Consider the following 26487-nt stretch of genomic DNA (forward strand, 5'->3'; position numbering starts at 1 on the left):
TGGAGTGAGGAGCTGCTTCTCCTTACTTTCCTGCCTAGGCTTGCGAAGGCAGGTGAATTCCCAGCACTCATGCGGGGAAAACAGCAAATATTTAACCCACAATAAACCAGAAAGGAAGGGAAAAATAAATCCGCTTGCAAACCAGTCTCTGAAGACTTGCTGCTGCTGCCCCTCGCTCCTCATATAGTCAGCCAGCCTCGGGCCGCCAAACGGCCAGGCCACGTGCATGGACGTGGGGAACAGACAGGAGCCAGGTTCATTAACAAACCCTTTTTCTATTTTATTGGAGATAAAAACAGCAAAGCCCCATGTACCATACCCTGCGGGAAAAAGAGATGAGCGAGGGATGTTGACTATTTACAAGAGCTGTAGCAAAAGGGCCCCCGTGGGCCTCGCTGCCCGGGTCCAAGTGCGGGTTCTCCATGGGGGAGGGGCGGTCAGTGGCACAGGGCGATGGTTTCCATGTTAAGGAAGCGGACGTGCATCTTTGTCTCGATGTCTATCCCCTGCCAGATCTGGAACAGACGGAGCAGTGTGAGCGGGCATCCCCACCGGAGTCCTCGGCCACATTCCCACCCGCCCTCCTCCGCCACCCACTGAGAAGCTCCCGCAGGTGGAATCCAGTGCGAAGCGTGGAAGAGAAACTTCCATCTGCCTTTTTGCTGGTTAATTGGGCTGACATTTGGATTCTTTATGGATTGTCACAGCAAGTTATTATTAAGTACTGAATCCAAGCTCTTAGCTGAAGTCACTTGAATCCCACCCGCCACTTCAGGCTCTATGATTTTCATGCAAATTCCTTAAGCCCACTAAACCTCCTTTCCACCAGAAAAGTGTCGAGACCACCACCTGTGCTGCCCGTTCACGGAATGTTTTGGGGGCTCCAGGGGAATCATGCACGGAAGCGGTTTATAAACTGTTAAGGGCTGTGCAATTATAAGGTTTCATTAAGCCATCATTATAAATTAAAAGGTCACAACAGTTAGGTCTTCCCAGGGATAGGAGGTCACCGTGTTCCAGACAGACAAGGCTCATGCCCAGGAAAGGTAATTTCTGCCAAAGCCCACATCCATCACCACATACCTGCTACTGGCACTGCCATCACGGTCCATCCTGGCTAGGGCCCTAGCGGACACTCAGGCCACCAGACCCTGTATCTGCCACACTAGGAAGCCCCAGCGCGGGCAGGACTGTGCGCCCGCCAGCTCCTTGGCCACTCGGGGCCCAGGAGGACCACAGATGGAGAGATGGCGGGCAGGATGCAAACAGGAACGGAGGGACGTGGTGGGCAGTGACTTGTCACTGTCTCCCTGCTTATGTAAGAACTTCAAACTCTCAAGCTGTCGCCCTCAACATCTCCAGGGACAGCCTTGAGGCTGGGGAAAGCAGAGCCCTGTGGGCACCCAAGTGGCAGGGAGGCCTCAGCACATTTCCTGCCACTGTCACATGCCTACGGTCCGCCAGGTGCTTTCCTTGTTAGGTGAACAAGATGTTCCCAGGAGAAGATACCTGGATGCCAGGGTGGGTGGTTTCTGCCAAAGGCCGGGTGATGCCAGGTGTCAAGAGGCTAGTGGTGGGGCTCAGAGAATGGGATGGGCCGGCTGGTCAGGAAAAACTCCCACGGTGCAGAGGCAGCAGCCTTGGGAACACTAGAGGCGGGGCAGCGGCGGGGGCGGCCTTCTGGGGAAGAAGCTTGGTTTCTGAGGCCAAAATTGGATTTCATCCTATCTTCTGGCTTAAAGCAGCCATCCCTCCTCCCTAACCTTCCCCGGCCTCCCTGATCTTCTAACTCCTTATTCTGGTTCTTGCTTGGGTGTCATCACTTTTCTGGAGCGCAGACCTCAGAACAAGCCAAGGTGGCCTGTGGCACCGACGGCAGCTCAGGCGCTCCCAGTCTGCCTGCCCTGCCCAGCCCTGGGGGCGGCGGGGGCATGGGGCGCCTGTCCTCTGGCCCAGTAGGCCCTTCAGGTCTCTCCCTCAGGCCCAGGTCTGTGCCGCCCGCCCCCTTCCTCTTGCCATGACTGGCCAGGTTGGCGGCGCAGACTTTGGGGGAGCGCCCAGCCGAGCTGCCCCTCAGCTCACCAGAGTCCCCGGCCCCAACCCAGGGACAGGCCCGTTTCCCTAGGGGCCGCCCGGAGAGTCGGCGGCCGGCCAGGAGGCCACCCTGGGTATCGTCCCCCTGACTTCCCATCTTCCTCGCCTCCTGGAAGGGGCTCGGGGACACCGCTGTTGGGATGCTCAGGGCCAAAGCACGGGCAGAGCATGGGGGGCTCGACTCCTTGCCACAGGGATCTGCCTGTCAGAGCAGCGAGGGGCCCCAGTTCCCAGCCTGTGAGCAGGTTTGTAGCAGTGAAGGCTGGGGGAGGCCTGAATGTCCACTAACAAGGGTGGAAGGTGGGAAGCCAGACAAGCAGCATGGGCTGCGAGCCCCAGGGCAGAAGCACACGCGGTCAACACCAGTGTGTGCTTCTGTGAAGGGCAGGTCTCTACAGGCACAGAACATTCCAGAACCCTGGCTCCAACTGTCAACAGGGTGCTTCTGAGGAGGGGGGGAGAAAAACGGAGTTTTCCTCACAGGCCCTTTTGCACTTGCTTAGTTGTTCTGACCGTGTATACCTATCATCACCCTTCCAATAAAAATAAGTAAAACCAGTTTAAACTATTTTAAAGGCCACACCCAGGCTTGACCCCTTTCCACAGAGACGCCCATCTCCTGACCAGCAGGGGCCCCCTCAAGCCCCCAGCACAGCCCCCGTGCCCACCCCCACCCCCAGGTACCCACCTTCAGGAAGTCATCGAAAGTGATGCCCTCGTACACCTGGTCAGGCTCCTGGGGACAGAGCACAGGGTGCAGTGAGGGGCTTCTGCCTGGAGACTCTCCATCTTCCCCCCACCCTGCAACACAGAAGGCTGGGGCCATTTAGGTAGAATCATGAGAATGGGGAGAACATTCTGGATTGTTCGCCTCCAGCTCGAGGCTGGTCGCCCTGAACTCCAGCGTCTCCTTCACTGGCTCGATGGTGGGACGGAAGGTGGTGCAGGCTCACCAGGGCCACCCCCCACGCCCCCCAGGGAGGACAGGTTAGACGAGGGTGGGAAAGGAAGAGGGTGGGCACAGAGGCAGGGCTCGCTCCACCCGGCACAGCCGCCTCCCGCCACTTCCCAACAGTACGGCCACCAGCAGACACCTCCTGCCATTTCTAGGTCCTGCCTCCTCAAACCAGCCTTGGTAAGACCAGTTCTGGGCCGACCTGCACTCCAGACACTGGGGAAAGGGCCAAGTGAGTCACCCTGATAACATCTGGCCCAGGAGCCTCCCACCTGCCAAGTCACTGGCAGTGCCAGTCTCTGCACACACACGAGATGATAAATGGGGCTCCTGCCCGTGGTGCTAAGACCACGTCCCCACGGCGCCCTCTGTGACAGTGAAAGCTGGGCTGACACCCCACTGCCCGTCAATACAACACCAGCCAAATAAATCGTGGTCGCCCTGGCTATTGGTTACCACGAAGAAGGGGTCGATCTAGACCTGCTGATATGGAAAAGGCTCCAAGATACATACACGGGGGAAAAAAACAAACAAGGAGCAGAAAGATGGCTGCAGATTCTGTCCTACATCACGAAGCAGACGGCTGTCACCTGCTCCGCGGACCTGTGGGGTCAGCACGGGGGAGAGCGAGCCGCGGCAGTTCAGTGCCGCGTTGTGTGAGTCAGAACCGAAAGACACACGTGTACACGTCGGTCTGTGTCAGGAATAACACCATCAAGGGCAGTTCTCTTTAGGGAAAAGGACCAGGGCCGAGGGGAGGAGGGCCAAGAAAGACGCACTTCTCCTTCTGTACCGCTTGGAGATTTGTTCCTACGTGTCTTTAAGAAAACGTCGGCAGGCGCTCTCTGAGCACGTGCCGTGTGTACTTTACAAGCGTTATTACCACGAACTGATGCAAACCTCACAACAGCTCCCAGAGGTGGGTTCTGTTCTTAATCTAATTTTGGATATACTTTTTTTTTTTTTTAGATGTGGACCATTTTTAAAGTCTTTATTGAATTTGTTACAACATTCCTTCTGTTTTATGTTTTAGTTTTTTGGCCGAGAGGCATGTGGGATCTTAGCTCCCCGAGCAGGGATCTAACCTGCACCCCCTGCACTGGAAGGCGAAGTCTTAACCACTGGACCGTCAGGGCTGAGTCCCCTGGATATACTTTTTAATATTATGAAAAACACCAATTTTTTAGAAGGCCTGGGCCAGCCCTGTCCCTAGGGCTGTCGGCTCTTCCTGCCCAGGGGCACAGACAGAAGTGGCCGCCCACTCCCTGCCAGAGACTCCGGATTCCTAGGGCAGCGAGGGGAGCTAATTACAGATAAGGTCCCCCCGGCCCAAGAGCCGGGCTGGAGGGCGGGCACTGGGTGGAGGGGCTGCAGGGTCAGGGCAGCGCCCTAGGCTGAGACCCCAGCACAGCTGCCCCAGCCTCCAGCCACAACAAGGTTTCCAGGGAAACACCCTGGAAAGAGCTCACTGCCGCAGTCGACAGCCGGCTTCGGAGGTCCGTTACGGCGGGGCGATGCGTCATTTGTCTTTGGTGAGAGGTGCGGGCAGAAATGTTAAGCGTCCTCAGGGGTCACAGGGTGTGAACTGACTCGGCCACCCCTCACCCTGAGCCTCTGTGTGTATCTGGTCGACGATCACACAAGAAAACCCTCTAAGAGCACACAGAGGATCCGTACATAAAGAGAGATGCACACGGTGAGCGGGACGCGCACCCGGGAAGCCGGCACGGACTCCCGGAAAGCCCCGGCTTCTGAGGCTGTGCAGCTTTTATGCAGATCAGCAGCTGACAGCAATTTTACTACAGCAAATTAAGAAAACTGTCGCCAATTGAAACTGGAGCGGGACGGGGAGCAATTTAACGAAGGAGAGTGTCATTAAATCAAGTGGGAATCTGGCTCAGGCAACCCGGCAGGGGAATCCCCGCGCTCCCCACCGAGGTCACCGGCCTTTTCCGCGGCAGTTAACTGTCTGAGTGGGGTGGCTTCGCCAAAGCCAGAAGCCTCTCCCTGGGTCCCCGAAGCAGACAAATGAAATACAGGCTGAGAAAGTGACCTCAGCCCCCTGCCCGCCATCTCCTGATGACAGGCCTGGGCACAGACAGCAGGTTTCAGCAGGAAAACACCCCTCCATCTGGGCTGGGGTCACCCCAAAGCCATGATGGTGTCTGGGGCTGCAGCCACTATAAATACACAGGAGCCAGAGGGGACGGCCCCAGGGGGACCACCCGAAACCCTCAGGGAACAAAATCCATGGAGATGGTCACGTGCCTACCCGCATGGCTCCCGGGGGGCTCCGAGCCCCTGCGTCAGGGGCTGTCTGGAGTGGACCCGGCCCTGCAAGAGCGAGTCCACCCAGCGCAGCAAAAAGGTCGCTGCCCCCAAAGTCCAGAAAATTCTTTATGTCCCCACCAGTGAAGCAAGGTTACAAATCTATGAAGTGATGCACGTGAAGAAGCCAGCACGGTGCCGCACACGCTGTGTGGTCACCCTCCAGGTGACCCTGGGGGCACCTGGCTGCCTGGAGCCTCCAGGAGGCGCCTGCCAGAGTCCGTGCCTCCCCACCCTGACGACGGCACCATCAGAGCACGTAAAAGCCGGCAGTGACCCCTCATACGACGTGCCAGTTACCACTGCCCTGACCGTTTTGCTCCTGTGCCCCTCTGCGCCAACGGTTCTGCACTGGGGGTGACTTCGTCCCCCGGCCCAGGGACGGTGGGCCGTGTCTGGAGACATGTTGGTTGTCACGACTTGGACGGTGACTGGCATCTAGTGGGTGGAAGCCAGGGAGGCTGCTCAGGCCCCTGCAACCCCAGGACAACCCCACGTGCCAACAAGGCCGGGCGGAGAAACCCTGCTCTAACCCACCGACATCACCGGAGGCCCAACAGCACGGTTCCAGAAATGATCCAGCCACTTCTACACCAGTGGGACCCCGACAAGCCTCAGCTGTGTCCCAGCTCCTGATCACGTGGTCCCACCCGCCTTCCTCCCCATCAGAGCTCGAGCCCGGCCCTCCGCCTGGGCCACCGTAGCAGCCTTGCAAGTGCCTCTGTCAGCACGGAGCCTCCCACCCTCATCAGCACACAAGCCCTGATGGCCCAGCCCCTCTCCTGTCTCATCTACACGTCACCCCCCGCTGCTCCCCGCTCCTCGCTGGACCCCAGACTGTGGGCCCTCAAGAGAGCTCCCTGCTGACCCCTGCCCTCCAGGCCACAAATCCCCTCATTAATAATTAAATGAGAGCAAGGCCGGGCTGTGCGCCAACTGGGCCTGGCACTGTGTCAGGCACTGCCTGTGGGCCCGAGGGAGCTACGTAGTGGGGTCTACGGCCCCCAAAGCCAGACTCCCCTGCTTGGCCTGACCCCCCAGGGGTTGGGATATGGGGCCGGTCTTCTGGGGGGACAGGAAAGCAGCGAGAAGCCTGTGAGCAGTGGTCTGCGCCAGGCCCGGTTAGAGCGGCGAGCAGGACACGCACAGTCTCTGCCCGCTGGGGCCTTCCACAAACACAGACTAGTACCAGGGCACGGCACGGCGGGGTCAGCAGGGGCAGGGAGGGATCTGGGGGTCCGGCCCCGGCGGCTCTCACCATCCGCCCCACGCAGACGCTGGCCGCCTCCATCATGGCCCCGTCGGCGATGGAGCGCGCAGATTCCTTCTCGATGTGGGGGTTTCCGGAGAGCAGCTCCTCGACCACCTGCCGGTGGAGCAGAGACGCCGTGAACTCGGGCCTCCGTCCCGGCCGCACGGCAGGGGAGGCGCTGGGGCCCGCCGGCGCGGGAGCATACTTTACATTTCGATACTCTTCCAGGGTGATGCGGCCGTCGCTGTCTGAGTCATACATGTGGAACAGAACTGGGGGGTGGCAGGGGGAGAGAGCGGCTGAGTCAGGCAAGGCGGAGGGGAGCCCGGGTCGCCCCGCCCCCCAACCTTCCCCTACTTCAAACTGAGCAAAAGACCCCAGTAACAGAAACCTGCCGAAGCCATAGAGGGCAAGGGCAAAGGCCATGGGGCCAGACCGACCACTTCCTGGTGGGTGACCTTGGGCAAGTGACCTAACTTTTCTGAGCCTCAGCTTCCCCATCTGTAAAATGGGAGTAAGCACACATCTGCCTCATGGTGTTGCCAGGTGAGCTAAGGCTGGTGGACCAGGGCCAGCGACCGCCTGGCACACTGTGAGTGCAGACGATGTGACAGTCTCATTAACAGGAAGCCAGCTCAGCGTTATTTCAAAGTGTCATTCCTGACGGACCCAGAGGGCGGCTGTCATCCCAGGCCTGGGGCAGATCACGGACCCGGCTGCCTACATCTTGCCCCTGGCAGATCTGAGCCGGCCCCGATGGTACGAGGGGCGTTCACACCCGCTCCGGTTATTTCACTCTTAGTGACATCACGTGGTCCCTTTACTGACATCACTCAGCATCCCGCAGCCCAACAGATCCAGGAGCTAAAGGGGAGGTGACCTCTCTGCCTCCTAGCTCAGCCTCAGGCTCATAAAAGTCCTCGGTCCTGGCATTTATCCAGCCCGACGCTGTGCAAACATCTCTTCCTCTCATCCTCACGTGACCCCGTGAGGCCAGGGCTGCCCTGAGCCCATTTCACAGACTGGGCTGCCAAGCTCACAGAAGCTAAGGCATTTGCCCGCAGCCACCCCATTAAGGGAGGGGCAGCCGGGGGTTTGAACCAGAGTGGGTCCCATCCCACAGCCCTCACACCCCTTGACCTGGTCCTTGGAACAGTGTGGAAGCCGGGCGGACACCAGGCATCACCGCCCTGCCCCCAACAACCCTCAGTACACAGCCCGAGCTAAGTATAGCCCAAGCCCCGTGTTTACATGTCCCTGCAGACGCTGCGCAGACGCTGCTGCTCGGGTGGGATAGAGAGGGATGCTGGAGTCGTGGGAAAGTGCATGGGGAAGGGAGGTGTGACGCAAGCCACCCTGGGACTCTGTGCCATCCCCCACCAAGGCCGATCCCAGCTAAACTTGCTCAGAGCCCAGGGCCAGCAGAGGCTCCTCTGGGACGGACAAGCCCCACAGAGGCCGCCCCGTGAAACTGCATACAGTGGCCAGTCATGGGCCAGGGGAGGGAAGAAAGGAACTTTCAGGAAGCACCCGAGATCCCACCCAGCCTCAGAATCACCCTTATGCTCAGTCCTCATCCCCACCGTCAGGTTCAGGGTCACACAGCTGCTTAGTGAAGGGGCTGGATTGAACCAGGTCTGTCCAAACCAAGGGCCTTAACCTTTTCCAATCACTGACACCTCTTTCTGTTCCCAGAAAACCACCAGCTGCTGAGAAGTGTCAACAAGGAGGCTGCCACGCAACAGCCTCCGAGGAGAGGGAGGTGCAAACACCACCCTTTGTGTGTGAAAATCGGGACCAACCTCCCCAAGGTCTGGGCTGGTGCAACCTGACCCGACCCTCCCCAACCCCCCCTTGGGGGCGGCCAGGTGCGCACCGGGGAGGGGCCCCGGGACACCCACATCTTAGCTTCTCTTTCCGGCACAGCTGCACCCGCTCCTCATCCATGGTGGTGTCGATGGGCCGGAAGTAGGACATGATGGTCAGAAAGTCCTCGAAGTTGATCTCGTCAGCCAGGCCGCTGGGCCCCTTGCGCAGGTTCCTACGGGAGCCACGAGGGGGTGTCGGAAATGCATTAAGAACAGAATCTTGTCCTTCTGCTACCAACAGCCCTCGAGAACCCGGCCCTTCTGCGCACACACTTCACCTACGATGGCTGTCCCAGCCTTGGGTTCTGTTTCCCAACAACCTGCTCGTGGGGGCCCCGGGCCCCAGGGCAGTTTAGTCCAGCCCCTCCCCGGAGCCCCCCCCCCCGAAATCACCATCTGAGGACCTGGGGGGAGACACGGGCAACTGCACAGCTGCTGGGATGGAGGGCTGCCCGGGCACGCTGCGGTGCACAGAGCTGGGCACTTAAACACGGGGAAAGCGAGGCAGTAATTCCCCCAGGTACATCTCCTGACCCTTACCTTTAGATCGGGGTCAGCGAACTGCAGCCTGGGGGCCAAATCCCACATGCTGCCTATTTTTATACAGCCCATAAACTAAGAGGGGTTTTTCTGTTTTAATATGGTTGAAAAAAATGCCGGGGAAAAAAAGAATTGCATCTCATGACAAGTGAAAACTCCATGAAATTCAAATTTCGGCGTCCATAAATAAAGTTTTATTGGCACACGGCCAGGCCCACTGATTTGCATAGTATCCGTGGCTGCTTACAAGCTACAGAGGCAGAGTTGAGCAGCTGTGACAGCGACCATGTGGCCCGCAAAACCTAAAATATTTACTCTCTGGCCTTTTAGAGAAAGTTTGCCAATTCCTGCTATCAGCTGTTTAAAACTCCAGCACAACGATCAGTTACAGGCAGCTCTGACTGACGTTTCCTACCAAAGTGCAAAACTCGCCGATGACGGCAGGTTTTCTGATAGATCACGGCACAGAGTCCCAGGGGGGCCTGCGTCACACCTCCCTTCCCTGTGCACTTTCCCACCACTCCAACATCCCTATGGATGTGCTTTTCTGCAGGGGGCAAGAAAAGGGCTTGTGTTCCAGGCGGGGCTCGGGGAGCGAACCCAAGGCTGGGTCTGCCCTGTGCCTAGCACACGGCGGATACTCAGCAGATGCGTGAGTGCACTGAAAAGCCACTGGGTGAGGGTCCTGGCAGAGGAGAAGAGTTGAGAAAACAGCTTGGAGATGACGCCAACCAAACACGGGCTCCTGACCCACTGCTGCCAAACCCTCATCACTAACCGACTTCCGCTGGTGCAGGTGGCCATCGGGCTGATGGGCTGAGGGTCCCTCTGCCCTCACTGTGCATCCTTTCAAAGAGACAGTTCTCAGCTGGCCCGGGATAACAGTCAAGGGCTAGGGCTTGACAAATGCATTTGGGTCCCACCTGCGGTTAGGACCATATCTCGGTTTAAAGGAATACATTCGAGGTTCTCTCTCTAGGGGCCCATCTACTCCTTTTCAAATACTGCCCCTGAAGTACCACACTTCACAGTTTAGAGATCTCGCGATTCCCAATCTTCCATGCCAGGACATCTTCCAGAAAGAGGTGGCTCCCAAGCCTGGAACCGGGAAGGTGGATCATGAAACAACAAATCTGAGAGGTAAGGCGAGATCTTCTGGAAGCCTAGTCTTGGAGTAAAAACTCTCAATCTTCCCGGAAATCTTCTCTTACAAAGTTTTTCCACCGCTACTCCAGGCAGATTTTTAATCATCTCAGAGTTCTTGCTGTCAGGGGCACAGTCCAAATTTACAGGGCGTAAAAATAGCCCCAGGATGTATTGGGCTCCTCGGAGGTCTTTCCACTGTGTTTGGGTTGCACGTCCCTCTCAAGGGGTTCAGGCTGCAGCGAGAGGGATGACAGTGAGCTCGGGGGACACGTGATCAACCCCGGGGGCAGGCTGGCCACGGACGGGTCCTTCTCAGGGAAGGTCGAGACCTGGCTGCTTCAGCATCAGGACCTGATTCAGGGGCTAGGCAACCCTTCTCCTCCTAGTGTCCCCAGGAGGCCCACACGGGCCAGCATCATGGTCTCTAAAGGTGACCACAATGCAGAGACCGAGGAAACCCAGACGCAGCACCTAGAGCCAGACCCACGTGCACTCCAGTCCACTTCCACAACGGAGCACCCGAGACCTGGGTCGGGGGACAGAAGAACAGGGGCTACATCCAAATCTGCAACGCAGCACGAGAGCATTCTTTCTGCAAGGAGGCCTGATTTAGAGCAGTCTTTTCGCTTCCTTAACTCTCCGATGACCCTGTAAGGATCAGAGCCCTTGGAGGTGGGGACAAACCCAGCTCAAACTGCCCTCCAAGACCAGCTTCTTGGTTCAAAACGTCTTAGGAAGCAAGGTGGACGCTGGTATTTCTTGAAAGGAAAATCCCCTCCTCTTGAGTCCTCCCCCACCTCCTTGCTGAAACAGGACGAGATGTGAAGGAGGACCCAGAGCTGCTCTGGGTCCAGGCTAGGGAAGCCTTTCCTTAATCCTCCCTTATTTGGTGACTTCTGGGCTGCCCACCGACTCACCCGGGGCCTCCCCTTCTCCACACCGTGTCTCTAAGCAACCGCCCCAGGCCGAGGCCCTAGGCCCCACAGGGGAGGCTCTCACCACCCCCTACTGGCCACTGCCCTCCCTCTCCTGCTGTCAGGCGTCATCTTCCGATAGCAATTCCCTAGAGCAGGTGCCTCGTGAGCTGCCCGCACTGCAGACCTGCAGACCCGAGAATCCCTTGACTCCGTCCCCATCATATCCAGTCCATCTCCAGTTTCACTCCTCCGATCTCTCTGGGATCCCTCCTCGTCTCTCCTGGGATAGCCTGGTCCAGCCTCCACCATCGCAGCGGGCACACCACACGCAGACAGAATGAGCTTTGCAAAAAGCAAATCAGACTCTGTCGCTCCCCTGCTCGATGCCCTCTGGGAAGCTCCTCCAGCTCTTGGGGTGACCCCCAAGCCCCCAACCTGGTCTCCAAGGCCCAAGAGGTTTGGTCCCAGCCGCCCAGCTCTCACCACCCTTTCCCACCACACTCCCCTCCCCAGGGGCCCCAAAGCTTGTTTCAATGCCCACCTTCTGGGCACTCAACGTTCCCTGATCGACTAAGGCCCCTTCCTCCACCCTTTAGGTGCCACTGCACCTGCGCTGCCCTTAAGAGCTCTGTCCTAACCTCAGATGCCCCAAGTACGGTAGCGGGTCTCTCCTGCCTCTGACTATGGACTGTTGACTCAGGGCACGCCTTCTTGTCCTCTGGCCCCTGCTCACGCACTGTCCCCTCAGCAGAGGCAGTGCTCATGGACAGAAGCCTGGCAACGCCTAAATTCCACTCTAAGAGCTGAAAACGCAACTCCTGGATCTGTTCTGGTTCCCACAGGGGACAGCTGAGCACCAAGCCACCTCGGGCCAGATTTGTTTGTTTTATAAATTTTTAAATTTACTTTTTTTTAATTTTTCGTTGCGTTGGGTCTTCATTGCTGCACGTGGGCTTTCTCTAGTTGTGGCGGGGGGGCTGCTCTTCGTTGCGGTGCGCGGGCTTCTCACTGCGGTGGCTTCTCTTGTTGTGGAGCACGGGCTCTAGGCATGTGGGCTTCAGTAGTTACAGCACACGGGCTCAGTAGTTGTGGCACACAGGCTTAGTTGCTCCGCAGCATGTGGGATCTTCCCGGACCAGGGCTCGAACCCGTGTCCCCCGCATTGGTAGGTGGATTCTTAACCACTGTGCCACCAGCGAAGTCCCCAGATTTGTTTTAAGGAATAATTACATACAGTAAAAGGCACATATCTTACATTTGGACCAATGTGTGCACCTGAGAAACCCACCCCCCAATCAGGATACCAGAGGTTTCCCTCGGGCCCCTCTCCAGCCCAACCTGTCTCCTCCTGGGCTGGCGGTGAGGATGGAAGAACCAAGCCCTTGGCCCTGGGTGGGCTCCACAGGCTCGGGGGAAGCAGGGTTTGCCAGGACCTCTGGGGTGTCATCCTCTCTTCACCTTAGCACACCTAGGGCCAGGAGACACCAGCCCCTCTAGCTCCAACCCACAGAAGGCTGGGTCCCCGGGGCCCGGCCAACTTCACAACTGGCCCAGTCTCGTCCAGCCGTTTGGAAACAAGCCTCACAGACACATACATGCAGGCGTGTGTCTATACAGACACGTTAGGTGTCACTAGGCTCTGGTCACCCTGCACCATCTTCTTGTGATGCCTCCAACTCTAGGCCCTGAAAACCATGTCGTCTCCACGTTTGGGGGCCGCATCACCGCTCCCCCTGCCACCTCCCCTCTCCACTAGCTGTCAGCCCACCCCCAATCCTGCTCTGCCTCACTGCCCACCCAGGCCTCCCTCTGGGATTCCGCAGGCAGAACGAGGATTAAAAAGGAGCTGAGGGCCCTGCCCACCCCACACCTCTCACCATGCTTGGCCTTCTGTGCTCCAGCCAGGCCCCCTCTGCCACTCGCACCACTCCCTGTGCCACAGGGTCTTTGCACGTGCAGTTCTGGTCTCTCTCTGCTTTGCCTAGTTAACTCCTGGGCACTCTCTCCTCAGGTCTCACCCCACAGGTCCGGGAGGAAGGCCTCTGCATTTTCTGGGGCAGCCTGAGGACCCCGTAGCCCCAACCCATAAACAGGTGAGGCCCGGAGTCTTCCTCAGGGCCCTGCAGCCCTGGCAGAACCAGAGCTGGGCGGTTCAGGCTCGTACAACTTGAAACCCGTCCGGGAGTCCCCACCCATGATACGACCTCAAGGAAGGGACATGCCTATTCCCTTCCTTCCTCGTTCTGCCAGTTCTCTCTGCTTCTCAGCGATCTCTGCAGACACAGGGTGTCAGGCCTGGGCCCCTGGTGTGTTTGTCCACAGGTTCTGGCAGCCTGGAGAGGGCGTGACCCCCTCACCCCCCCACCCCTGCACCTCTCCACCAAGCCTCAGACACAGTGATCTCCATGGGGATATGTGAGTCCTTCAACTCCGACGACACTAGACATTTGGGGACATGAACTCTGGTGTCAGCCTCAGCTTTGGGATACTGTCCATGGTGCCTCTCTCTGCCTCAGTCTGTAAGCCAGGGTGCTGTGCGTAACGACAGCTACCCTGGCTCTTTAACATACCTCATCTCAGCACAGCCTCACAGCAACCCTGAGAGGCAGGTGCTATTATCACCTCCGTTCTATACGTGAGAAAACCGAGGCAGCCCCAGTGACCCTGCCTCCTGGTATTCGTGCCCCGTGTGGTCCCCTTTCCAAGTGCGAGGTGACCCAGTGACTTCTGACGAGGACAATACAGCAAAAGTCATGGCATGTTATCTGCAAGATGAAGTTACCAAAAGATGGTGTTTTCCATCTCAGGCGCCCAATCTCTCTCTCTCTCTCATTGGAACAGCTTACTCTGGAGGAAGCCAGCTGCCAGGTGTGGTAGCCCTGGTGACTGGTCCATGAGATGCCTCCAGCCAATAGCCAGGAGAGTGAGCTTGGAAGCAGAGCCTCCCCCAGTCAAGCCTTCAGGTGAATGTAGCCCCAGCTGACCCACTCTGAGCCTGAGAACCCAGATCCCTGACTCTCAAAAATGGTTAGCCAATAAATATATATTGCTTCAAACTGCTAAGTTTGGGGGTAATTTGTTTCACAGCCATAGCTAACTAATACAGAGGCCTAGAGAGATTGAGTGAGCTGTCCCAAGTCACCCAGCCATGAATCCAGGACTGCCAGACCCTGGACCTGTGGCTTGTAGCTCCTACCTGACAAAGCCCCCTCTTCTCTGCGTCAGTTTAAGGGGCTGTTCCGAGCACACGAGTCATGCAAGAAGTTACAAGGGCAAATGCTCCCCCAAAGTCACCCACCATCGGCAGCTCCAGGAGAAAGGCCCACCTGTTGTCGAAGAAGGCACGGACGATTTTGGATCTGATCGGGTTGAGCTCCAGGTCAGGGATGTTGTTGAAGTTCTCCTTGCTGGGTACCAAGGAGGGGGCGCACCGGGGAAAGAGTGAGAAAAGAAAGCAGATGTCAGAGAGCATGTTCATCACTTCTCAAGCTGTGTTTTTCTATCCTGAGCAGACTCCACACGAACAGTCCAGAATGAGACAGGACTGGAATATGCTGCACTGGTCCGTCTCCTCCTCTAACCGCTGGACTGGCAGGACGACAGAGGGTCTGGAGGCTCAGAGATGCCCTTGTGAATCTGATAAACGTCCTAGACACCCCCCCCCCAGGAAGATGCAGCAACACAAGATCTGCACCCCATTCCGAGGGGTCAGAGAACCCAAGTAGGGAAACCCTCAGTTGGCCCTTCTGGAATCAGAGAAGCAGGATGCTGGCTTGGAGCTTTGGAAGACAGTGTGGCAGGTCCTCAACAAGTGAGAAACATGGAGTTACCATGTGACCCAGGGATTCCACTCCTAGGTATACACCTGGGTATCTCCCTAGAGAAATGAAAACACTTATCCACATAAAAATTCGCCCATGAATATTCATAGAAGCATTCTTCCTAACAGCCATAAAGTAGAAACACCCCAAATGTCTACCCACAGATAACTGGATAAATATGGTCTATCCATATAAGAGAATATTATTCAGCCATAGAAAGGAATGAAATACAGATACAGGCTACAACACGGATGGACCTTAAAGACACAGTGCTAAGTGAAAGAAGGCAGACACAAAAGACCACACAGTGTATGATTTCATTCATATGAAATGTTCAGAATAAATCAATCCATAGAGACAGAAAGTAGCTTAGCGACTGCCAGGGGCTGGGGGATTGGGAGTGATGGGGAATGGGGATGGTGTCTACAGGTATGGGGATGATGAAAATGTTGTAAAATTGACTGTGGTGGTGGATGCATAACTCTGTAAACATACTAAAAGCCACTGCATTGCACATCTTAGTGGGTGAATTGTAGGATATGTGAACTGTATTTCAGTAAGGCTGTTTAAAAAAAGAGAGAGAGAGGGACCTCCCTGGTCGTCCAGTGGTTAAGACTCCACGCTTCCACCGCAGGGGGCCGTGGGTTCCATCCCTGGTCTCCCTGCTCGGGGAACAGGATCCTGCATGCCAAACAGTAGCACGGCCAGAAAAAAGAGAGAGGGAGGAGAGATGCTTGCAGGAGAGGGTGAATTTCAAACACAGACACTGTTGCTGCTCACAGGTGTTGCTGGGTCCTAGAGGCTGTGGGTTTGCAGGCGTGGAGGCAGGCAAGTCCCTCATCTACCTGACCTTCCCGCATAAGGCCATCCTTTGTTCTCGGAATCTGCTTCCAGCTCCCTGGACTTCAACGGGCAGTGGCCTTGGAAGGGACCCAGGGCACAGGCTGGGAATTCCGGTGAACAAGGGGGCACGCCCAGTGGGGAGAGGAGGAAGGATATTAGCCACTTAAAACGAGGATGTCCAGGAGCCCTCAGATTCAGAACTTGAAACTAGAACCAACCCATGCTGGGAAGGAGGAAGTGTCACGTACACGGAGAATTCAGCACCGTCAGAGCTGGAAGCTTCTGTCATGACACAGCTGACCCCTGTCCTGCCCCCATCTTACAGATGGGGATGCTGAGGCTCAGGGAGGAGAAGCAGGACCTGCCTGGGGCCCCGACGCCTCCGTGTCCTCTCCATCTCTGTGTGTCTCCGCCTCTCCCCATCCCCCAGCGCTCCCAGCTCCGCTTGCTCGCAGCACTTGGCCAAACTCAGGAGCCGGCGTCAGTGGCCGCCAACATTTTAGATTCCCGAGAGCCCAGTTCTAAAGGGGGCGACACAGAGCAGCTGGCCTGCAGCAATGGAATACTTATTTGGCCATAAAAAAGGAATGCAGTACTGACTCATGCTACAACCAGATGAACCTCACAAGCATGAACCTTATTTCCCCACTTAGCAGTGAAAGAAGACACACAAAAGGCCACACAGCGTATGATTCCATTTATACGAAATGTCCAGAATGAGCAAATCCATAGAGACAGAGAGCAGACTGGGGGGTGCCAGGGGCCGGGGGATAGTTAATGGCTCGTAGGCACAGGGTTTCTTTTGGGGGTGATGAAAACATTCTAAAATTGACTGTAGACTTCAAGTGGGCGAAGTGTGCCGCATGTGAATTATATCTCAATGAGGCTGTTTTAAAATATCCCTAAGCTATTTTTAAAAACCAAAAAGCAAAGAACCACTGCACTATCGCTCCATCGATATAAAGAGCAAAAAGTGAGGTGCTCACCTGTGCAGGTTCACGGTCAGCTACCGGGAATGCTGACTAGGAGGGAGCAGGAGGGAGCTCTTGGGGCTGAGGATGTTCTGCCCTTGCTCTGGGTTTGGGGTCACGGGTGTGTTCAGTCTGTGAAAGATCATCTCACCGCCCCTGTCCCTTTTCCCCATGCACATGACAGTCGCCCCACACTGGCACAGGCCCCCATCCTCCCCTCCTTCCTTGTGAGTGGGAAGCAGCCACAGGAGGAAACAGAAAACCCAGAGCCCCCAGGATGGGAACAGGTCAAGTTAAAGGGGCCATGTGGAGCTTGAGAGGGGATGTGGGGAGAACGGAAAGGAAGCGAGCAGCTGCTAGTTGGCAGGAGACCCCCAAGCCCTCTCTGGCTTTCACTGGCCAGGGGTCTTGGCTACTGCTAACTCTTCCTCAGCCTTAGTCTCCTCATCTGTGAAGTGGGCACAGCCTCTGGAGTCAGACTTGGGTTCTACCAGCTCTGCTACCTGGGACAAGTGACTTAGCCTCTCTGAGCCTCCGTTCGCTCCTCTACACACAGGAGCCTCGTGCGGCTGTCACTCTCAGCACGGTGCCTGGCGAAGAGCAAGGGCTCCATGGATGGAGGCCTTCAGGCATCCGAGAGCACGGGGACAGGACTCTCGTCTCCACAGCACCACAGCCTCAAGGCCTCACACAGCTGAGGGCTGCGCAGGGGCTCAAAACACGGCGTGTGGACCGAACAGCTGAGCAGAAGGGACGGCGGGTGTGGGCAGGGCACCTGGCCCCCAGGCTCTGCTCCTTCCCCAGCCATCCACACCCTTTGGTGCCCCCAGGAGTCAGTCTGCAGATCCTTGGAGAGCATCACAACCCCGCTCTGCCTCGCCGAGTCCTGGATGGGGCTCTCAGAGGAGCTTTGTCCCAGGGCTGCTGGAAGGACCACATTTGGGGACACGCCTGGGAAGTAGATCTGATTAATTCCCCAGGAGGGAAGAGAGGCCAAAAATGGGGATGCTGCAGGTTCTGGGGGCACTGGGAGACATCCGGTCCCCATGCCTGTGAAGGTGGTAAGAAGGGCCCCCCGGCACTATGACATCCTACAAAGGGCCAGAGGGACCCTGGCTGACTTGGGAGGGAGAGCAGACAGCAAGGTCCCAGGAGGAGGATAGAGGCAGAAGGACCTCGAAGAGCCTGACTGTGTGTCTGGAGGAGAAAATTAACAACAAAGAAGAGGTCTGACCGCCCAGAGGTGAGGCAGGTGCCAGGAATCGAACTGGGGACACAGTGTCTTTGGGTCCTGGCCGCACAGCCCCTGGCAGGTCTGTGCAGGTGTCTTTGAAGGCTAGCTGCCTTTCTCCAGAAGCTAGAACCACACTGTCCCTCACCACGGGCACCTTAGTGACTCCCCAAGCCTCAGTTTCCTCATCTGTGAATTGCGTACAGACCAAGCAGCACCCCCCAATATCAGAGGGGAAGTGAAGTCAAGTACACCTGGGGGCCGGTCCAGGCTCTGCTCCTGACCAGGCATGTGGCCCTGGGTGAGCCACTGCATGTCCCAGAGCCTTGATTTCTCATCTGTAAAATGGGGATTGTGGGAATATCCCAGCAGGACCATGGGGTTAATGAAATGATTGAATGAGATAAACACAGGTAAGGTGCTTAGCATAATGCCTGACACGCAGTGAGATTGTCATTTTAAAATGATGATGGTGATAATTATAGCAGCAGCAGCAGCTGACCTTCTATGTGCTCCCAAGGTGTCAGGTATTGTTCTGAGAGCCCTACATTATTATCCTACAAGGTAAGAACATAGTTCCACCTTACAGATGAGGAAACCGAGGCAGAGAGCTGAAGAAATGTCTTATTGCTAAGAACAATACCCCTTAGGTGGCACCTGGAAGCTCTAGCCCGGGAGCAGCTTCTCCTAAGGGGCGTGGGGAGGGGACCAGGACCTTCCTGCCAGGATTTTTTGTGCAAAGGCATGGGGATGGGAGAACCACCTGGTGCCAAGCAGGGAATTCTTGGGAGTTCCCTGGCCGTCCAGTGGTTAGGACTCAGTGCTTTCACTGTCATGGCCTGGGTTCAATCCCTGGTCGGCCAGATAGATTTAATTGATATTTATAGGACATTCCATCTGAAAACAGCAGATAACACTTCCTTCTCAAGTGCGCATGGAACATTCTCCAGGATAGATCACACCTTGGGTCACAAATCAAGCCTCAGTAAATTTAAGAAAATTGAAATCATATCAAGCATCTTTTCTGACCACAACATTATGAGATCAGAAATCAATTACAGGGGAAAAAATGTACAAAACACAAACACATGGAGGTGAAACAATGTTACTAAATAACCAAGAGATCACTGAAGAAATCAAGGAGGAAATCAAAAGATACCTAGAGACAAATGACAATGAAAACACGATGATCCAAAGCCTGTGGGATGCAGCAAAAGCAGTTCTAAGAGGGCAGTTTATAGCTATACAAGCCTACCTCAAGAAACAAGAAAAATCTCAAATAAACAATCTAACCTTACACCTAAAGGAACTAGAGAAAGAAGAACAAACAAAACCCAAAGTTAGCAGAAGGAAACAAATCATAAAGACCAGAGCAGAAATAAATGAAATAGAAACAAAGAAAACAATAGCAAAGATCAATAAAACTAAAAGCCGGTTCTTTGAGAAGATAAACAAAATTGATAAACCATTAGCCAGACTCATCAAGAAAAAGAGGGAGAGGACTCAAATCAACAAAATTAGAAATGAAAAAGGAGAAGTTACAACAGACACCACAGAAATACAAAGCATCCTAAGAGACTACTACAAGCAACTCTATGCCAATAAAATGGACAACCTGGAAGAAATGGACAAATTCTTAGAAAGGGATAACCTTCCAAGACAGAACCAGGAAGAAATAGAAAATGTGAACAGACCAATCACAAGTAATGAAATTGAAACTGTGATTAAAAATCTTCCAAGAAACAAAAGTCCAGGACCAGATGCCTTCACAGGTGAATTCTATCAAACATTTAGAGAAGAGCTAACAGCCATCCTTCTCAAACTCTTCCAAAAAATTGCAGAGGAAGGAACACTCCCAAACTCATTCTATGAGGCCACCATCACCCTAATATCAAAACCAGACAGATACTACAAAAAAAGAAAATTACAGACCAATATAACTGATGAATATAGATGCAAAAATCCTCAACAAAATCCTAGCAAACAGAATCCAACACCACATTAAAAGGATCATATGCCACGATCAAGTGGGATTTATCCCAGGAATGCAAGGATTCTTCAATATACACAAATCAATCAATGTAATACACCATATTAACAAATTGAAGGAGAAAAACCATATTATCATCTCAATAGATGCAGAAGAAGCTTTTGACAAAATTCAACACCCATTTATGATAAAAACTCTCCAGAAAGTGGGCATAGAGGGAACCTATCTCAACATAATAAAGGCCATATACAACAAACCCACAGCAAACATCCTGCTAAATGGTGAAAAACTGAAAGCATTTCCTCTAAGATCAGGAACAAGACAAGGATGTCCACTCTCGCCACTATTACTCAACATAGTTTTGGAAGTCCTAGCCACGGCAATCAAGAAGAAAAATAAAAGGAATACAAATTGGAAAACAGGAAGTAAAACTGTCACTGTTTGCAGATGACATGATACTATACATAGAGAATCCTAAAGATGCCACCAGAAAACTACTAGAGCTAATCAATGAATCTGGTAAAGTTGCAGGATACAAAATTAATGCACAGAAAAGTTGCCAGATACAAAATTAATGCACAGAAATCTCTTGCATTCTTATACACTAATGATGAAAAATCTGAAAGAGGAATTAAGGAAACGCTCTCATTTACCACTGCAGCAAAAAGAATAAACTTCCTAGGAATAAACCTACCTAGGGAGACAAAAGACCTGTATGCAGAAAACTATAAGACACTGATGAAAGAAATTAAAATCGATACCAACAGATGGCAGATGGAGAGATATACCATGTTCTTGGATTGGAAGAATCAATATTGTGAAAATGACTATACTACCCAAAGTAATCTACAGATTCAATACAATCTCTATCAAATTACCAATAGCATTTTTTACAGAGCTAGAACAAAAAGTCTTAAAATTTGTATGGAGACACAAAAGACCAAGAATAGCCAAAACAGTCTTGAGGGAAAAAAACAGAGCTGGAGGAATCAGACTCCCTGACTTTAGACTATAATACAAAGCTACAGTAATCAAGACAACATGGTCCTGGCACAAAAACAGAAATATAGATCAGTGGAACAAGATAGAAAGCCCAGAGATAAACCCACGAATCTATGGTCAACTAATCTATGACAAAGGAGGCAAGGATATACAATGGAGAAAAGACAGTCTCTTCAATAAGTGGTGCTGGGAAAACTGGACAGCTACACGTAAAAGAATGAAATTAGTACACTCCCTAACACCATACACAAAAATAAACTCAAAATGGATTAAAGACCTAAAAATAGGACAGGACACTATAAAACTCTTAGAGGAAAACATAGCAAAAATACTCTGACATAAAACACAGCAAGATCTTTTCTGACCCACCTCCTAGAGCAATGGAAATAAAAACAAAAGTAAACAAATGGGACCTAATAAAACTTAAAAGCTTTTGTACAGCAAAGGAAACCATAAACAAGACGAAAAGACAATCCTCAGAATGGGAGAAAATATTTGCAAACAATTCAATGGACAAAGGATTAATCTCCTAAGTATATAAACAGCTCATTCAGCTCAATATTAAAAAAAACAACCCAATCAAAAAATGGGCAGAAGACCTAAATAGACATTTCTCCAAAGAAGACACACAGATGGCGGAGAAGCACATGAAAAGCTGCTCAACATCACTAATTATTAGAGAAATACAAATCAAAACTACACTGAGGTATCACCTCACACCACTTAGAATGGGCGTCATCAAAAAAATCTACAAACAACAAATGCTGGAGAGGGTGTGGAGAAAAGGGAACCCTCTTGCATTGTTGGTGGGAATGTAAATGATACAGCCACTATGGAGAACAGTATGGAGGTTACTCCAAAAACTACAAATAGAACTACCATATGACCCAGTAATCCCACGACTGGGCATATACCCAGAGAAAACCATAATTCAAATAGACATGTGGGCTTCCCTGGTGGCACAGTGGTTGGGAGTCTGCCTGATGATGCAGGGGATGCGGGTTCGTGCCCCGGTCTGGGAGGATCCCACGTGCCATGGAGCGGCTGGGTCCGTGGGCCATGGCCGCTGAGCCTGCGTGTCCGGAGCCTGTGCTCCGCAACGGGAGAGGCCACAGCAGTGAGAGGCCCACGTACCGCAAAAAAAAAAAAAAAAAAAGACACATGCACCCCAATATTTATTGCAGCCCTATTTACAATAACCAGGTCATGGAAGCAACCTAAATGCCCATCAACAGATGAATGGATAAAGAAGATGTGGTACATATATACAATGGAATACTACTCAGCCATAAAAGGAATGAAATTGGGTCATCTGTAGAGACGTGGATGGATCTAGAGACTGTCATACAGAGTGAAGTCAGAAAGAGAAAAACAAATATTGTATATTAACGCATATATGTGAAACCTAAAAAATGGTACAGATGAACCAGTCTGCAGGGCAGAAATTGAGACACAGATGTAGAGAACAAACGTATGGACACAAAGCGGGGAAAGCGGCGGGGGTGGGGTGGGGATGGTGGTGTGATGAACTGGGCGATTGGGATTGACATGTATACACTGATGTGTGTAAAATGGATAACTATTAAGAACCTGCTGTATAAAGAAATAAATGAAAAAATACAAAAAGAAAGCAGGGAACTCTTGGCGCTTCTCAAACGTGAACGTGCACACGAACCCTGGGGATCGTGGTATAATGCAGGTTCTGATTCAATAGTCCTGTAAAGGCCAGTTTCAGTCTCATCTTTCCTTCTTCCCCTCCCACCCCCAGGTGCCCATGGGGCTGGTTGAACCAACTCAGCCAAAGGCCTCCCTGCCACCCGTGGGAACAGCTCTGCTTCACCCTGAGCCCAGGGCCGGGGCCGGAGCTGATACACGGTGGCCAGTGGTCCAGCGATGCTGCCCCAGTGACCAGCGGGGAGGGGTCTACCCATGAGGGGTCCAGGGGCACACAGCTTCTGTGGGTTTACAACTTTCCCCCTTGAGTCCCCCTCGTGTTTCCTGTGCCAGGCTGAGTACTCTGTGAGCTCAGCCATGTTTAATCACCCTCACATCCCAATGATGGGTGACGCCAATGACCCCCCATTTTACAGGCAAGAAAATGAGGCCCAGAGAGGTGAAGTGACTAAGCCATCATCACACAGCTAGTAGAAGAGCTTTGAATCCGGCTCTCACCACCCCCATGCACTTCCTCACACTTGCTATTTCCTTCAAGTTGTGGTTTTTAATTTAAAGAGAGAGAACGAGAGAGATCTTCATGAGGCATCTGATCCCACCCAGCCCCGAGAGGCCCCATCGGGGACCCAGAAAGAGGGCAAGACAAGTGTCCAGCCCACAAAGGAAGGAAAGATGAAAAAACCACGAAGGAGGGTGGGCCGGGCACTTCCTCCTGCCTTGCGGTGTGGGTTGGTTTCCGGCGGCTTTGAGGCTCAGCTCAACTGCAAAGTTCTCTCTGCAAGTCTGGGGAGGATTCTCAGCCTGGAGCCCCGGCCTCCCTGCTCTCTGCTGGCCCAGGGCTGCACAGCTCAAGGAAAGACACGGGGCTCTCTCCTCTGAGGGCCGCATGCCCTACCCTCCCAGACCCCCTCCCTGCACTTAGTGTTGAGCTTGTGATGGTTAAACAGCAGGGCAACTGGGGGCCCACAGGGGCTCATGAAGGAAGGAGCGCGTCTCATCTAGCCCGTGTCTTGGCAGGCAGTGCCGAGCCGCTCAAAGGGCAGCCTGGACAGCAGTGGCAGCAGCACCAGGGAGCTTGTGAGAAGTGGAGGGTCTTGGCTGGGCCCAACCAGCTGACGCAGAACCTGCATTTCACCTCGATCCCCAGGATCTGTACGCAAGTCTGTGTTTGAGAAGCTCTGAGAATTCCCTACTTGCACCAGGCGGTTCTCTCATCCACATGCCTTTGCACGACAGATTCCGGCAGGAAAGCCGCGGTCCCCCCGCCCCCGGACAAATGCCTCCTCCAAAAGCTGAGGCAGCATCAGCGACCTGACTCCTCCCCGCACGCGCTTCCCGCCCCGCCCCCCACTGCTGCTCCATGCCCGGCCCGGCCGCACCCCAATACCGGTCATGTACTCATTACAGGGGGAGCGACAGGTACTGCAGCACCTTCCAGGTGGCAGACCCTGTTCTGCGTGCTGGCTTCAGCAGCGATGCGAAAGACATGATCCCTCCTGGGGTTCCAGTGGGGGAAATGATAGAGACAGAAAACGGAGGGACTTCCCCGGTGGTCCAGGGGTTAAGACTCTGCCTTCCAGTGCAGGAGGCGTGGGTTCGGTCCCTGTTTGGGGAACTCAGATCCCATATGCCGTGGGGTGTGGCCAAAAACTTAAGAAAGAAAATGACACTTAAGAGTTAATGGTATCAAAGTCACACTGGCTAAAGAAGGAAAACAACACACTTTTTAAAAAAAAGAAAAAAAAGAAAAGAAAACGGAGCATCTCAGGCAGTGAGAAGCGCTTCGCAGACACATCGAGCACATCGGGGATGGATGAGACCGCAGGCAGCTGGTGCAAGTCTCCGTGGGCTGGTCTGGGAACGGCCTCACAGACCCGCGGGAGGCGAGTGCTCAACCCCAGGGGACACCTGGCAACGTCTGGAGACAGTTCTGGCTGTCGCACTGGGCAAAGGTGCTACAGGCAGCCAGGGATGCGGTTCCACATCCTACAACATACATGACAGGCCCCCCCCCCACCCCAACAAGAGTGACCCAGCTCCAAGCGCCCGTGGAAAGCCTACTCTGGCTTCTAAAAGCATTTTAGAAAGAAGGAACGGTGCGTGCTAGAGCCCTGAGGCAGGAACAGGAAGAACGTCCACGCGGCTGGAACAGAAGGAGTAAAAGGCAGATGGTCAGGAGATCGGAGGGGTGGTGGGCGCAGGGCTCTGCAGGACACGCACTGACCAGGCGGCCCTGACTTTCTTCTCCTCGGCGAGACGGAGCAGCCTTAGCAGAGGACTGCCATTTTCGGAGTCTCCCCCCACCATGCATCACTGTGGGTCTATACGAGGGCAGGGCAGGGAGAACAGGAGCAGGAGGTCTTGGGGGTGTGTGGCTGCTACGATAACTAACCCAGGTGAGAGCTGATGGCAGCCTGGATGGGAGGTCCGGGGTGGGGGGCGACGGGGGCTTTGCCCTGGGATGTGTTAAGCGTGAGATGCCTTTGGGACATCAAGGGGACGGGCAGGGGCTAGGTGAGTCTGGAGTTCAGAGGAGATGGCCCGGCCGGAGATACAAATTAGACAGTTAATATCCAGGTGGTATGTTGAGCCAGCACTGAGTCTTTTATTTCGGGTCCTTCCTACAGCCAAGGCGGGCCTCCGTGATCTGCCCCCAACTCTCCCGTCCTCTCATCACTCGGGCTGATGGAGCTCGGTCCCACCTCCGCCTGGAGCATCCTTCCCTCTTCCCTCCACACACCGGCCCCTTCTTTCCATTCTGCTCTCAGCCTCAGGGCGGCCACCTCAGGGGGGCCTTCACGACCACCTGTCCCAAGGTCCTTCTCCACGTGGTGGTCCCAAGGGATGCACCCTCTCTGCCCCATTTCCTTCGTCACTGTATATAACAAGCTGGCTTATATGCTAATTACCTCGCTCACACTCACACGCACACACCTGAACAGAAGCCCCCCCCCGAGGGGCAGAGGGAGCCTCACTTCTCATTCGGTCTCCTCGGCACTAGAACCTGCCATGGAAGGTCTTAACACCTGCTTTTGTAAAGCAAGGACTGAGTCAAGTATTAATAGTCCTGGGAAAAGAATCTGTTAAAAAAAATTTTTTTATGTGAGTCCCCTAAACCTAGGACCATTTAGGGAGCTTCTTCCTGATCTGGGGGACACCTGGGCACCCTTTCACACCAAACTGATGCCTTCATGGGTCCCCGTCTCACATCTGACCTCACACGGTCCCCTGAGCAGGTGTGAGAGCCCCGGGGCCACTCTCACCTGCTGTTTCCTGGGCAGTTTTACAAGTAACTGCGGGTTTTTCTTTTTAAGTGAATGTGTATCACCCTAGCTGAGGCTTTAAAGGAAGTCCTTGTGAACTCCTGGAATACGTTAAATACTGACAGTGAAACAGCCTCACCATCTAGGTGGGGCCTCAGTTCTTTCACTGTTGTGAGTACATCTTAAAAAAAGAAAAAGCAAATCCTCAGTTATTTGACAGGTTAAAAAACAAAGCGACTGGGTTAAAAAGTGACTTCACTTGGGGAAAAGCGATGTGATCACAGTGGTTCAGGGCTCTGGCTATTCCAACAGCCAGCCCTGCTGTGGGACCTTAACCTTCTTAGCCTCAGTTTCTTCATCTGACAAATGGGGTAATGGTGTGAACTTCATACCGAGACCCTCGAGACCACACAGCTAACAGCTAACCTCTCACTGGATAAAGCCGTGAGAGGCACGGCCGCGGGATGCAAAACAAGCCCTGGAGTCAGGACTTTTGCTGACATCACAATGCTGCTCGGCACTTTGGTGGCGCTGGACAGTGGGCAGCTGCGTCCTTTTTCTTCCCCGTGTACATCTGTGGTTGCGTTCATCC

The 26487-nt window shown here is 53.9% G+C and overlaps 1 protein-coding gene across 1 annotated transcript in view; it reads right to left on the bottom strand.

Moving 5' to 3' along the window:
• Positions 1-255: 255 nt before the first annotated feature.
• TESC (tescalcin) overlaps positions 256-26487 on the bottom strand; it is a 61227-nt gene continuing 34995 nt past the window's right edge. The window contains exons 3-8 of the mRNA XM_067700751.1: positions 14427-14507; positions 8531-8670; positions 6840-6901; positions 6636-6743; positions 2783-2830; positions 256-515 (exon numbers count right to left, since the gene is read on the bottom strand). Coding sequence (XP_067556852.1) covers positions 438-515; positions 2783-2830; positions 6636-6743; positions 6840-6901; positions 8531-8670; positions 14427-14507 — 517 coding nt within the window. The 3' untranslated portion in view covers positions 256-437. The remainder of the gene's footprint in view (positions 516-2782; positions 2831-6635; positions 6744-6839; positions 6902-8530; positions 8671-14426; positions 14508-26487) is intronic.

The sequence above is a fragment of the Pseudorca crassidens genome, chromosome 12, assembly GCF_039906515.1.
Source record: "Pseudorca crassidens isolate mPseCra1 chromosome 12, mPseCra1.hap1, whole genome shotgun sequence".
Lineage (NCBI taxonomy): Eukaryota > Metazoa > Chordata > Mammalia > Artiodactyla > Delphinidae > Pseudorca > Pseudorca crassidens.